At 33.4% G+C, this 14,335-nt stretch overlaps 1 protein-coding gene across 1 annotated transcript; it reads right to left on the bottom strand.

Moving 5' to 3' along the window:
• Positions 1–22: 22 nt before the first annotated feature.
• Positions 23–13,840, bottom strand: LOC139507405 (trichohyalin-like). Its single transcript, XM_071295737.1, has 6 exons — positions 13,711–13,840; positions 11,819–11,875; positions 5,773–9,258; positions 5,226–5,721; positions 4,207–4,976; positions 23–4,160 (listed from the first exon to the last, which is right to left on the bottom strand). Exons 2-6 carry the CDS (start codon positions 11,825–11,827, stop codon positions 69–71), a joined length of 8,853 nt encoding a protein of 2,950 aa, XP_071151838.1. The 5' UTR covers positions 11,828–11,875; positions 13,711–13,840; the 3' UTR covers positions 23–68.
• Positions 13,841–14,335: the final 495 nt, after the last annotated feature.

Here is a 14,335-nt window from a genome sequence, read left to right as displayed (position 1 = left end):
TTTTTGTTTTGCTCTGTATGTCTTCTTTGCGATTATAACCATTTTCAATCCCATCAATCTGTGCATCTTCATTGTTCTCTCCGTCTTAACTCTATTGATGCTGCATCCTGACTGGGTATTCTTTGTTCTGAAACAGATCTAGATCCTTCACCTTCATTATTTGACTTATCAACAATGTCAAGATCTATTTTGTTTTCTGAACTTATTATTTTTGGATCTTCATTATCTGATTCAATCTGACTTTGTAGACTTTCTTCTATTTCTGTTCCATTATTAAAGTCAAATTTCCCTTCTAAATTTTCTTTGTTGATTTCATCATTCCTATTAATAGTTGCCATGTGAGTCGACATGAGAGAAACACCATCTTCTTCGTCCTCACAATTTGAATTCTTCAAGGTTTCAATATGTTGATCTTTAATTTGTTCAGCAATTTGATATCCCTTTTTATATACTTCATTAAACCAATAGTCCAACTTTTTATCTTTATCGAAACTTTCTGGTTTTTTATCAATTTTCTCACTCAGTGGCTTTTCATGAACTTCAACACAGTCTAGTGTTGCTTTATTAACTTTACTTTCTTGCTTTTCATGAACTTCAATACTGCCTTGTGTTCCATCAATTTCTCCACTTTCTTGGTTTTCTTCAACTTCAAGGTCTTGTGGTCCATCAATTTCTTCACTATCTTGTGTTCCATCCATTTCCACACATTCTTGAGCTTCAATACTTCTTGGTGTTCCATCAATGTCTTCATTTTCTTGTTTTTTGTGTACTTCAAGGTCTTGTGTTCCATCAACTTCTTCACTATCTCGTTTTTCGTGAACTTCAAGGTCTTGTGTTCCATCAATTTCTTCACTATCTTGTTTTTTGTGAACTTCAAGGTCTTGTGTTCCATCAACTTCTTCACTATCTTGTTTTTCGTGAACTTCAAGGTCTTGTGTTCCATCAATTTCTTCACTATCTTGTTTTTTGTGAACTTCAAGGTCTTGTGTTCCATCAATGTCTTCACTTTCTTGTGTTCCATTAATTAGTTCATGATCTTTAATTTCTTCACTTTCTTGCTTTTTATTATCTACACTGTCTAGTGGTCCATCAATGTCTTCACCTTCTTGTGTTCCATCCATGTCCCCACTTTCTTGAGCTTCAATAATGTCTGGTGTTTCATCAAATTCTTCACTTTCTTGCTTTTTATGATCAATACTTTCTTGTGTTCCATCAATGTCTTCACTTTCTTGTGTTCCATTAATTAGTTCATGATCTTTAATTTCTTCACTTTCTTGCTTTTTATTATCTACACTGTCTAGTGGTCCATCAATGTCTTCACTTTCTTGTGTTCCATCCATGTCCCCACTTTCTTGAGCTTCAATAATGTCTGGTGTTTCATCAAATTCTTCACTTTCTTGTTTTTCATGAGCTTCAATACTTTCTTGTGTTCCATAAATTTCTTCATGATCTTTTAAATTTTCACTTTCTTGCTTTTTATTTTCAAAACTGCCTAGTGTTATATCAATTTCTCTACTTTCTTGATTTTCATTAATACCAATACTGTTTTGCGTTTCATCAATGTCTTCACTTTCTTGTTTTTCATGAACTTCAATGTCTTGTGTTCCATCATATTCACCACTTTCTTGTGTTCCATTAATTTCTTCTTTATCTTTAATTTCTTCACTTTCTTGCTTTTTAAGATCAAAACTGCCTAGTGTTCCATCAATTTCTTCACTTTCTAGAGCTTCATGAACTTCAATAATGTCTTGTGTTCTATCAATTTCTCCTCTTTCTTGATTTTCATTAACTTCAATAATGTCTGGTGTTCCATCAATTACTTCTTGATCTTCAATATCCCCATTTTTTTGCTTTTCATGAGCTTCAATACTTTCATGTGTTCCATTAATTTCTTCACTTTCTTGTTTTTCATTAACTTCAATAATTTCTAGTGTTCCATCAACTTCTCCCCATTTTTGCTTTTCATAAGCTCCAAGACTTTCTTGTGTTCCATCAAATTCTTCACTTTGTTTTTCTTTGTGATATTCATGTTCTTGTTTTTCATGAACTACAATTCTGTCTTGTGTTCTATCAATTTCTTCATGATCTTTAGCTTCATTACTTTCTTGTGTTCCATCTATTTCTTCATGATTTTCAATTTCTTGTTTTTCTTGAACTTCAAAGTCTTGTGTTCCATTCATTTCTTCATTTTCTAGTGTTCCATCAACTTCTCCTCTTTTTTGCTTTTCATAAGCTCCAAGACTTTCTTGTGTTCCATCAAATTCTTCACTTTGTTTTTCTTTGTGATCTTCATGTTCCTGTTTTTCATGAACTACAATTCTGTCTTGTGTTCCATCAATTTCTCCACTTTCTTTAGTTTCATTACTTTCTTGTGTTCCATCTATTTCTTCATGATTTTCAATTTCTTGTTTTTCTTGAACTTCAAGGTCTTGTGTTCCATTTATTTCTTCACTTTCTTGTATTCCATCCATTTCCCCTATTTTTTGCATTTCATAAGCTCCAAGACTTTCTGGTGTCCCATCAAATTCTTCACTTTGTTTTTCTTTGTGATCTTCAATATCTTCATGTTCTTGTTTTTCATGAACTACAATTCTGTCTTGTGTTCCATCAATTTCTCCACTTTCTTTAGTTTCATTACTTTCTTGTGTTCCATCTATTTCTTCATGATTTACAATTTCTTGTTTTTCTTGAACTTCAAGGTCTTGTGTTCCATTTATTTCTTCACTTTCTAGTGTTCCATCAACTTCTCCTCTTTTTTGCTTTTCATAAGCTCCAAGACTTTCTGGTGTCCCATCAACTTCTTCACTTTGTTTTTCTTCGTGATCTTCAATATCTTCATGTTCTTGTTTTTCATGAACTACAATTCTGTCCTGTGTTCCATTAATTTCTCCACTTTCTTTAGCTTCATTACTTTCTTGTGTTCCATCTATTTTTTCATGATTTTCAATTTCTTGTTTTTCTTGAACTTCAAGGTCTTGTGTTCCAAAAATTTCTTCACTTTCTTGTATTCCATTAATTTTTTCATTTTCTTGTGTTTCATTCATTTCCCCACTTTCCTGAGCTTCAATACTTTCTTGTGTTCCATCAACTTCTCCACTTTCTTGTTTTTTAAGAACTTCAAGGTCTTGTGTTCCATCAATTTCTTCACTTTCTTGTGTTCCATTCATTTCCCCACTTTCCTGAGCGTCAATACTTTCTTGTGTTCCATCAACTTCTTCACTTTCTAGTTTTTTAAGAACTTTAAGGTCTTGTGTTCCATCAATTTCTCCACTTTCTTGTGTTCCATCCATTTCCCCACTCTCTTGAGCCTTGATACTATCTTGTGTTCCATCAATTTCCCCACTTTCTTGAGCTTTAATACTTTCTTGTGTTCCATCAACTTCTTCACTTTCTTGATTTGCAAGAACTTCAAGGTCTTGTGCTCCATCAATTTCTCCAATTTCTTGTGTTCCATCCATTTCCCTACTTTCTTGAGCTTCAACACTTTCTTCATTTTCAAGGTCTTGTGTTCCATCAATTTCTTCATTTTCTTGTGTTTCATTCATTTCCCCACTTTCCTGAGCTTCAATACTTTCTTGTGTTCCATCAACTTCTCCACTTTCTTGTTTTTTAAGAACTTCAAGGTCTTGTGTTCCATCAATTTCTTCACTTTCTTGTGTTCCATTCATTTCCCCACTTTCCTGAGCGTCAATACTTTCTTGTGTTCCATCAACTTCTTCACTTTCTAGTTTTTTAAGAACTTTAAGGTCTTGTGTTCCATCAATTTCTCCACTTTCTTGTGTTCCATCCATTTCCCCACTCTCTTGAGCCTTGATACTATCTTGTGTTCCATCAATTTCCCCACTTTCTTGAGCTTTAATACTTTCTTGTGTTCCATCAACTTCTTCACTTTCTTGATTTGCAAGAACTTCAAGGTCTTGTGCTCCATCAATTTCTCCAATTTCTTGTGTTCCATCCATTTCCCTACTTTCTTGAGCTTCAACACTTTCTTCATTTTCAAGGTCTTGTGTTCCATCAATTTCACTAATTTCTTGTGTTCCATCCATTTCCCCCACTTTTTTTAGCTTCAATGATGTCTTGTGTTCCATCAACTTCTTCACTTTCTTGATTTTCATGAACATCAAGGTCTTGTTTTCCATCCATTTCACCACTTTCTTGAGCTACAATACTTTGTTGTGTTCTATCAATATCTTGTTTTTCAGGTACTTTAAGGCTTTGTGTTCCATCTATTTCTTCTTGTTTATCATAAACTTCAAGGTCTTGTATTTCATCAATTTGTTCACTTTCTTGTTTATCATGAACACCAATGCTTTGTGTTCCATCAATTTTTTCACTTTCTTGATTATCATGAACTTCAATGCTTTGTGTTCCATCAACTTCTTCACTTTCTTGTTTATCATGAACATCAAGGCTTTGTGTTCCATCTATTTCTTCACTTTCTTGTTTATCATGAACTTCAAGGCTTTGTGTTCCATCAATTTCTTCAGTTTTTTCTTCTTCATGAACTTCAAGACTTTGTTTTTCGTCAATTTCTTTACTTTCTTGATTATCATGAACTTCAAGGCTTTGTGTTCCATCCATTTCCCCACGTTCTTGAGCTTCAATACTTTCTGGTGTTCCATCAATGTCTTCACGTTCTTGTTTTTTGTGAACTTCAAGGTCTTGTGTTCCATCAATGTCTTCACTTTCTTTAGATTCAATACTTTTTTGTGTTCCATCAAAGTCTTTACTTTGTTGTGTTCCATTAATTTCTTCATGATCTTTAATTTCTTCACTTTCTTGCTTTTTATTATCTACACTGTCTTCACTTTCTTGTGTTCCATCCATGTCCCCACTTTCTTGAGCTTCAATAATGTCCGGCGTTTCATCAAATTCTTCACTTTCTTGTTTTTCATGAGCTTCAATACTTTCTTGTGTTCCATAACTTTCTTTATGATCTTTTATTTTTTCACTTTCTTGCTTTTTTATTATCAAAACTGCCTAGTGTTATATCAATTTCTCCACTTTCTTGATTTTCATTAATATCAATACTGTCTTGTGTTTCATCAATGTCTTCACTTTCTTGTTTTTTGTGAACTTCAAGGTCTTGTGTTCCATCATATTCACCACTTTCTTGAGCTTCAATACTTCCTTGTGTTCCATTCATTTCTTCTTTATCTTTAATTTCGTCACTTTCCTGCTTTTTAAGATCAAAACTGCCTATTAGTGTTCCATCAATTTTTCACTTTCTAAAGCTTCATGAACTTCAATATTGTCTTGTGTTCTATCAATTTCTCTTCTTTCTTGATTTTCATGATCTTCAATAATGTCAGGTGTTCCATCAATTTCTTCTTGATCTTCAATTTCCCCATTTTCTTGCTTTTCATGAGTTTCAATACTTTCATGTGTTCCATTAATTTCTTCACTTTCTTGTTTTTCATTAACTTCAATACTTTCTAGTGTTCCATCAACTTCTCCCCTTTTTTGTTTTTCATAAGCTCCAAGACTTTCTTGTGTTCCATCAAATTCTTCACTTTGTTTTTCTTTGTGATCTCCATGTTCTTGTTTTTCGTGAACTACAATTCTGTCTTGTGTTCCATCAATTTCTCCACTTTCTTTAGTTTCATTACTTTCTTGTGTTCCATATATTTCTTCATGATTTTTAATTTCTTGTTTATCATGAACTTCAAGGTCTTGTGTTTTATCCATTTGTTCATTTTCTTGTTTATCATGAACTTCAAGGTCTTGTGTTTTATCCATTTGTTCATTTTCTTGTTTATCATGAACTTCAAGGTCTTGTGTTTCATCAACATCAATGCTTTGTGTTCCATCAATTTGTTCACTTTCTTGTTTATCATGAACATCAAGGCTTAGTGTTCCATCTATTTCTTCACTTTCTTGTTTATCATGAACTTCAAGGCTTTGTGTTCCATCAATTTCTTCAGTTTCTTCTTCTTCGTGAACTTCAAGACTTTGTTTTTCGTCAATTTCTTTACTTTCTTGATTATCATGAACTTCAAGGCTTTGTGTTCCATCAATTTCTTCAGTTTCTTCTTCATGAACTTCAAGACTTTGTTTTTCGTCAATTTCTTTACTTTCTTGATTATCATGAACTTCAAGGCTTTGTGTTCCATCAATTTCTTCAGTTTCTTCTTCGTGAACTTCAAGACTTTGTTTTTCTTCAATTTCTTTACTTTCTTGATTATCATGAACTTCAAGGCTTTGTGTTCCATCAATTTCTTCATGATCTTCAATTTCTTCACTTTCTTGCTTTTTATGATCTTCAATTTCTTCACTTTCTTGCTTTTTATGATCTTCACTTTGCTTTTCTTCATGAACTTCGATACTGTTTTGTGTTCCATCCATCTTTTCACGTTCTTTTTCTTTGTGATCATCAATTTTTTCAGTTTTTAAATTTTTATGATCTTCATCATGAACTTCAATACTTTTTTGTTTTCCATCAAATTCTATACATTTTTGATTTTTATGATCTTTACTCTCTTGTGTTTCACCAATTTCTTCACTTTCTTTTTCTCCATGAACTTCAATAATGTCTTGTGTTTTATCAACTTCTTGACTTTCTGGATTTTCATGGACTTTAAAATTTTCTTTTGTTACACATTCTTGCTTCTCCTGATCTACACTCTTTTGTTTTTCATCTTCAACACAGTCTTCTTTACTTTTTGGTGTTTCAATACAAGCCACAACATTTTGTTCAACTTCATAATATTCAACGATTTCTTGGTCATGTTCAATACTTTGTGAACTACTATCATGATCTTTTCTGTTTGGTGTTTCAATAACTTTCGGAAAATCTTCCACAACATAATCTTCATTTCCAGAGGATTCGACACATTCTTCAATGACATCATCCATAGAACATTCTAAACCATCATCACACTCCTCCTCAACATTTCCATCATCATAATCATCATCGTCATGGAAGTTTTCTTTTCTTCCATTGTCTCCAATATCTTTTTGATTCTGATCATTTGCAAAACTATCTAGACTTTCATCCTTGGCATTACTTTCTTGGTTGTAAACTTGATTTTCATCCTCCATGAAACCTTCCTGATTTTCATGATCTTCTGAAATATTCTTATTTTCCTGATCTCTCTGAATTTCTGGATTTTCATTATCTTCAAAACTTTCAATGTTCCTATCATCTTCAACATTTTCTAAATTTTCATTATCCTCAATGTTCTCTTCAAATTTGTTATCTTTTTCATCACAAATAACATGATCTCCATCATCTTCTATTTTATCACAACTTTCATCTGAAAATAAAATATCCCCAGAGCTTTCATCTTCAGAAGATGCACTGTTCTCTTCTTCTTTTCTTCTATTCATTTTTAAAACTGTAATTTCATCCTCTTCACCCTCCTCAGATTCCTCATGTTCTTCATCATTGCTTTCCTCCTGTTCTTCATGACCACTTTCTTCTGAAAATGAAAGATCTTCAGGGTTTTCATTTACTGAGGATTCTCTCTTTTCTTCTTCTTCTCTGATTTTCATTTTTAGAACTGTAATTTCATCCTGTTCACCCTCCTCGGATTCATCTACACTTTCCTCATGGTCTTTATCTACACTTTCCTCTTGGTTTTCATCTACACTTTTCTCTTGGTTTTCATCTACACTTTTCTCTTGGTTTTCACCTACACTTATCTCTTGGTTTTCATCTACACTTTCCTCTTGGTTTTCATCTACACTTTCCTCGTGGTCTTCATCTTCACTTTCCAACTCTGAAACATCTAAATCTATAAACGATGGTTCATCATAATTGTCAGAATTGCTGTCCACAGAACTAGACCTGTCTAAATCATTATACTCAATGCTGCAACTCTCAACACTTTCTGTATCTCTAAGGATAGTATTTTCATCAACATCATCATCATCTTCACAATTTTCTCCAACATCATCTACATTTTCTTCTTCATTATCTTGGTCAGAGTTTTCATCAGATCTGACAACTTCATTTTCTACTTGGTCATTATTTTGGCTGTTGTCATCCTCCTGACAGATGTCTACTAGACTGTAGTCTATACTACTGCTGTAGACTATTGAGGATTCCCCATTGTCCTCTGTGTTGACAGCTACGTTATTCTGATTCAAATCATCTATTGGAATGTCACTCTCACTATTGTCCTTTCTGTTGACGCTTCCGTCTAATTGGTCATCTCCATCCTCCTCACCTTTGTTATCATTCTCTGAAATGGTGAGATCATCATTCATCTCATCAAAACTTTCATCGAACATTTCTGAAACGTTCAAGTCATTAAATCCATTTTCTTCTTCCTCTGCAGTACTTTCAGACTTTCTGTTTTCTTCCCCAAATTCTTCTATATTCTGATCATTGCCATTTTCACCTTGAACTTCTTCACCCAAATTAGCAGAGTGACCTTGATCTTCCTCACCAGAATAATCAGAATGACCTTGATTTTCTTCCTTTCCAAGTTTAGCAGAATGACCTGGATCTCCTTCACCAAAATCAGCAGAAAGACCTTGATCTTCTTCAACAGAATGACCTTGAGCTTCTTCACCAGAACGTCCTTGATCTTCTTTACCAGAATTAGCAGAATAACCTTGTTCTTTTTCATCAAAATTGGCTGGATGACTTTGATGTTCCGCTTCAGAATTAACCGAATCACAAACTTCTTGCAGACTAGCATCATCTCGATTTCTCTTCTCATTAAAGCTTTCCACACTTTCCACAACTTGTCCATCGTTACTTTCTTGTATAGATTCCAAAGAAATACTGAGTTCTCTTGTATCATCATCTATATCATTTCCAATCATGTTTTGAATTCCCTCCCCTGAGGACATATCAGTAGAGACAATTCTTTCCCTCATCATGCAAGGCACATCACTGGTGTTCCCATTCAATGAAACAGTTTCCAAACCCTGATCATTTGTCAAACTTGTATCTGTCTCATGGCTATTGCCATTTTTCAGTGTACTGGTTCCCATTTTATCCTCATCTCTAACATAAACAACTTTAGTTACATTATTACTATTGTTGTTTAGTGAATTTTCATCCATAGCAATGGTGGGTAGGTCATAGTTACTGGTGAAATTGTCATTAATTAATGAGTTATGGACATGCATGCCTTCAGTAGACATCTCTGTGTGACATGGTCTATTACATATAATTCCTGGTGTTTCGTTTGTTGAGTTGTTGACTGTTTGTCTTTGAACAGAGGTTGTCATTGGTACTTCAGTATTGTAGCCTCTTGGCATACATGCATTATTGTTTATACTGTCTATGATTGTCAAAGTTCTCTGAAAAAAGAAATATTGAAATTAGTTCCATATAAGCTTGGGTTCTTAAGTTTTTAAAATATCCTCTTTTTTAAGATAAAGTGATTAAACCTACAAAGGATTCATTTTTTTTTCAAGGGATATTAATTTTTGTGGATTGTGTGTATAGGTAAACCACATATGTAATCGTTCAAGGTACAAATTTACTATAGGTTTGTATGCAGATTTTGGCAAAAACATAAAATCAACAAGAATGTGTCCCCAGTACACGAATGCCCCACTCGCACTATCATTTTCTATGTTCAGTGGACCATGAAATTGGGGGTAAACCCTCTAAATTAAAAAGATCATATCATAGGGAACATGCATACTAAGTTGAAGTCGATTGGACTTCAACTTCATCAAAAACTACCTTGACCAAAAACTTTAACCTGAAGCGGGACAGACGGACGAAGGAACGGACGGACGAGCGAACGGTACGACGACGGACGGACGGACGAATGGACGCACTGACCAGAAAACCTAATGCCCCCTCTACTATCCTAGGTGGGACATAAAAATCCATGTAACTACAATTTGTTTTTAATCTATGAAAATTGGGTATCAATGAAAATAGGTGAATCCACAGTACCTTACATAACAGGGTATCAAAAGTGCAGAGATTTTACATGTTTAAGCAGTTAGAAATTCCCTATATAACAAGAAAGCAGATTTACAATAATACTTAATACTTTTAGATATTTGGATGATATTTTGGCTCTCAATAATGACGACTTCAGTATGTATATTAATGAAATTTATCCTGTTGAACTTACTTTAAATAAAGCTAATACTAACAATGACCACTGCCCTTTTCTCGATCTTGATATCTATATCACTATTAATGGAAAGCTGAATACTAAAATTTATGATAAAAGGATGATTTTTCATTTCCTATCATTAATTATCCGTTTTTAGATGGTGACGTTCCCTTGTCACCATCTTACGGTGTTTATATATCTCAACTTGTACGATTCGCTCGTGTATGTAACAATGTTTTAGATTTTAAACGAGAGAAATTTATGTATTACTGAAAAATTATTACACCAGGGTTTTCGATATCAACAAACTAGTCAAAACATTTACTAAATTTTATCATCGGTATAAAGACATTATTCGTAAATATAGCTCAACATGCAGACTTTTAATACGTTCAGGTATTTCACATCCAATTTTTTATGGTAATATTCTTTATAAAGCACAAAGGTGTCAGTATTCACCTCAGAAACTTACAAAACCTTTGAATAGACTTATTAAGAAGGGATATAATTACGATACTGTTGTCAAGTCATTAAAGATTGCATATTTTGGCGTTAATATTGAGTCATTGATAAGGTCTTTGCATCGGAACTAAACACATTTATTCTAAAAACAGTTGTTAGCATGACACGGGTTATGTTCTTCTCATATATGTTATGATGGTATGATACTAAGCCCCTAACGGGAAGGATTGTGCCTGATGTTCATATGATGAAATCATAATCTTTCAGTCAGTTTAGTTGAAGTCTGGAGCTGGCATGTCAGTTAACTGCTAGTAGTCTGTTGTTATTTATGTATTATTGTCATTTTGTTTATTTTCTTTGGTTACATCTTCTGACATCAGACTCGGATTTCTCTTGAACTGAATTTTAATGTGCGTATTGTTATGCGTTTACTTTACTACATTGGTTAGAGGTATAGGGGGAGGGTTGAGATCTCACAAACATGTTTAACCCCGCCGCATTTTTGCGCCTGTCCCAAGTCAGGAGCCTCTGGCCTTTGTTAGTCTTGTATTATTTTAATTTTAGTTTCTTGTGTACAATTTGGAAATTAGTATGGCGTTCATTATCACTGGACTAGTATATATTTGTTTAGGGGCCAGCTGAAGGACGCCTCCGGTGCGGGAATTTCTCGCTACATTGAAGACCTGTTGGTGACCCTCTGCTGTTGTTTTTTATTTGGGCGGGTTGTTGTCTCTTTGACACATTCCCCATTTCCATTCTCAATTTTATTACAAAGCTGTGTTAAGTCTTCATCCCTGGTCTCATTTTTATTTCGAATATGAATTACTGTAAATTCAATGAATTGGGAAAGTACAAATTCTGAATATGCATGAAATCTTGACATTTAGTATGCAATAATCATTTAATTATCAGCACATATGTTCCCTGTTAAGTAAATTCTTTTTTAAATCTGATTATACACATGTATTCTTAGATCTGCAGAAAATAAGTATTTCTGAATGTATTCTGTCTTTTGTTGTTTCACACTATTTTTTGTTATGTGAACCCATAATTCATTGGTTGTTTTTCTCTCCATAGAGGCAAACAGAAAGTATGTTCTTCTTTTAATGAGGATACTTTCATACTTCTGTATTTATAGCATATAAACAGGCCATTTGTTTTCCTTCAAATTGCTTCTCATTTAATCATGCTCGAGACTAATATTTTACTTTAGGGTATATGTTTTGCTCATTGTTGAATCCCTATTTTGGTGACCAATAGGTCTTCATACCAAATCTTCACATTTTCATATAAACTTTTTGATATCCTAATTAACTTACTGATCCCATGGCTGTCTGTCGCCCTTGGTTTTGCAGTCCACAATTGCATTTCTCGAACTAAAAATTTCAAAAGAATAATTTGTTAAAATTATTTTCAAACTAAAAACAGTCATTTGTCCTTTTCAAGGTACTGAGGTCATAAAAAATACCATCTGTATAAAACAAGTTTTTTTATGTAGAGTGGCAGAAACTGTAGAAAATTATGAATTCTTATACATGTATGTTCAAAGATTCAGTGCACTTAACCATTTTGATTCTTCTAGAATGAAACTTGTTATAGACTATTTACATGCATCTTACAAACTTTTGACTCCTGGATTTACATTTTTACAGAAGGTTACCTTTTCTGTGGTATGATATCATGGACTCAGTCAGGTAGGAGCAACATAAAGAAGTACAATCAACATTTAAATTGGTATAGTTTTTTAGGGAAATTAACGGATAATCCCAAAAGAGTGACCTTCCACCTAAATTGCACCAATTCTATATTGATTTAATTCTTTTGGTTGCTCTATTAGACAAGTAAAATAGAAAATGGAAATGGAAATGGGGAATGTGTCAAAGAGACAACAACCCGACCATAGAGCAGACAACAACCAAAAGCCACCAAGTTCCATGCAATAGAAATAGGTCACCTGTCGTAAAATTATAAACCGAAAATTGGGAGTAAAAACTCGGTTATTTGAAAATAGTCATTTGCTTTCTTTGAAAATCTGCATTCATAGCTATTTCCTTGTAAGTTATATAAAGTGACAGTCATTTCATACATTGTTCATTAAAAGTTGAGGTCATGTCAGTCCCGACCACCAAACTTTAGGTAGGTCCTCCAGTGTTGTTTTGGTCCTAATGTCCAACTTAAAGTTTGTGTTAATTCCTCCTTTTTTTAAAAGGCTGTCTGGTATGGCTGGTGATAACAGTGTTTATCAATTTTTAATATGGAACTATAAAGATGCATGCAAATTGTCCTAAATCTTATTTATTCCTATATAAATATTCTGCAAATACAGATTTTAAGTCTTAATAGTTCATTTAATCACCCTTCTAAAAAAAGATAGCACTGGTTCCCTTAAGTTTGGTAAAAAAGCAACAGGTGTTTTAATCTGAATAACAAGCAGATGTTTAACCCTACCACATTCTGTATGTATGTGTCTGTCCCAAGTCAGGAGCCTGTAATTTAGTGGTTGGCCTTGTTGCTGTGTTACTTTGTTTTTTGTTCATTTTTTTGTACATCAGTTAAGCCGTTAGCTTTCATTTAGGGGCTCTTCATAGTAGAATATGGTGAATCAGCTCTGCTCATTGTTGAAGGCTGTAAGGTGACCTATAGTTGTTAATTTCTGTGTCATTTGGTCTCTTGTGGAGAGTTGTTTCATTGGCAATCACACCACATCTTCTTTTTAATATAAAACATACCCTCGTATATTTTTTTATTATTGAAAAGAAACTTCAAGCAGGGTTCTTCAGTGATTTTTAGTCTTTAAGCTTTCATTTGATGCAAAAATAACAATGTCAAATATACTTTTGACCCTTTTCTATTAATCAGGGAAAATTCAAGTTATTATCTGGATATCATTTAGTTGTAGCATCAATTATTAGTAACAATGACCTAAAACTTTTCTCTTTAACAATGACCTAAAACTTTTCTCTTAACAATGACCTAAAACTTTTCTCTTTATCTATATAATGTTCTTGTCGATCAAGCAAGCAGAACCATCCAGAAAGCATTCATTGATAAACACATGGAAGGACAGACAAAAGGATGGACAAAGCAAAGATGATGTTACTTCCTATTTTTGTCAAAGTTTGTATTGTGAGAATATATGCTTAAAGGCTACAACAAATTTATAAATAGTTGTTTAAAATATTTGTTTAACATCATGATGGTTTTTACTCACTATAAATTGGTATTCTGAATCAGGTTGACGAAGTCTTGTACCAATGGCCCGACTCTCACCATTATGGTGACCAAAGGTTACTCTGTCACCTTCATTTAACTGGGTACTTTCTGAAAAGAAATATCATTTATTTAAGAGTTTATACGCATAAATCACTCCTGTGGCATAATTATATACAACAAGTGATACTGTGAGGTACTGCTGCCCAAATGCTTGACATTAACAGGAAGATGTCGAGTGATGAACTTTAAAAAACACATCACATGATAAAACTGACTCGTATAAACCCTGAAACCAAATTTCAGAAATCTTTGTAATGTAGTTTTTGAGAAAAAGCAAGGAAAAATATTCATGTGACGGACCAACTGACAGATGGATGGACAGATGAATGGAAGGATGGAGGGATGGATAGACAGAGGTAAAACAGTATACCTCCACTTTCTTTTAAGGTAGCACTGCAGTCAGAAAATTTCTGACTCAAACCAACAGTCTTTGAAGATAAATTTCTCCAAAACTACTCAATGGATTTTTAAATCTTTAACTCATTTTACAGCTGAAATATTACTCCTTCTCTAAATCAATTTTGGTATGATTAATCTCAAAATATAGCTCCCTTTATATGAAA

The sequence above is a fragment of the Mytilus edulis genome, unplaced genomic scaffold (genome assembly GCF_963676685.1).
Source record: "Mytilus edulis unplaced genomic scaffold, xbMytEdul2.2 SCAFFOLD_676, whole genome shotgun sequence".
In the NCBI taxonomy this organism is placed as follows: domain Eukaryota; kingdom Metazoa; phylum Mollusca; class Bivalvia; order Mytilida; family Mytilidae; genus Mytilus; species Mytilus edulis.
Note: the sequence above shows the minus strand (reverse complement) of the source record. Positions and strands in the feature narration are given on the sequence as shown.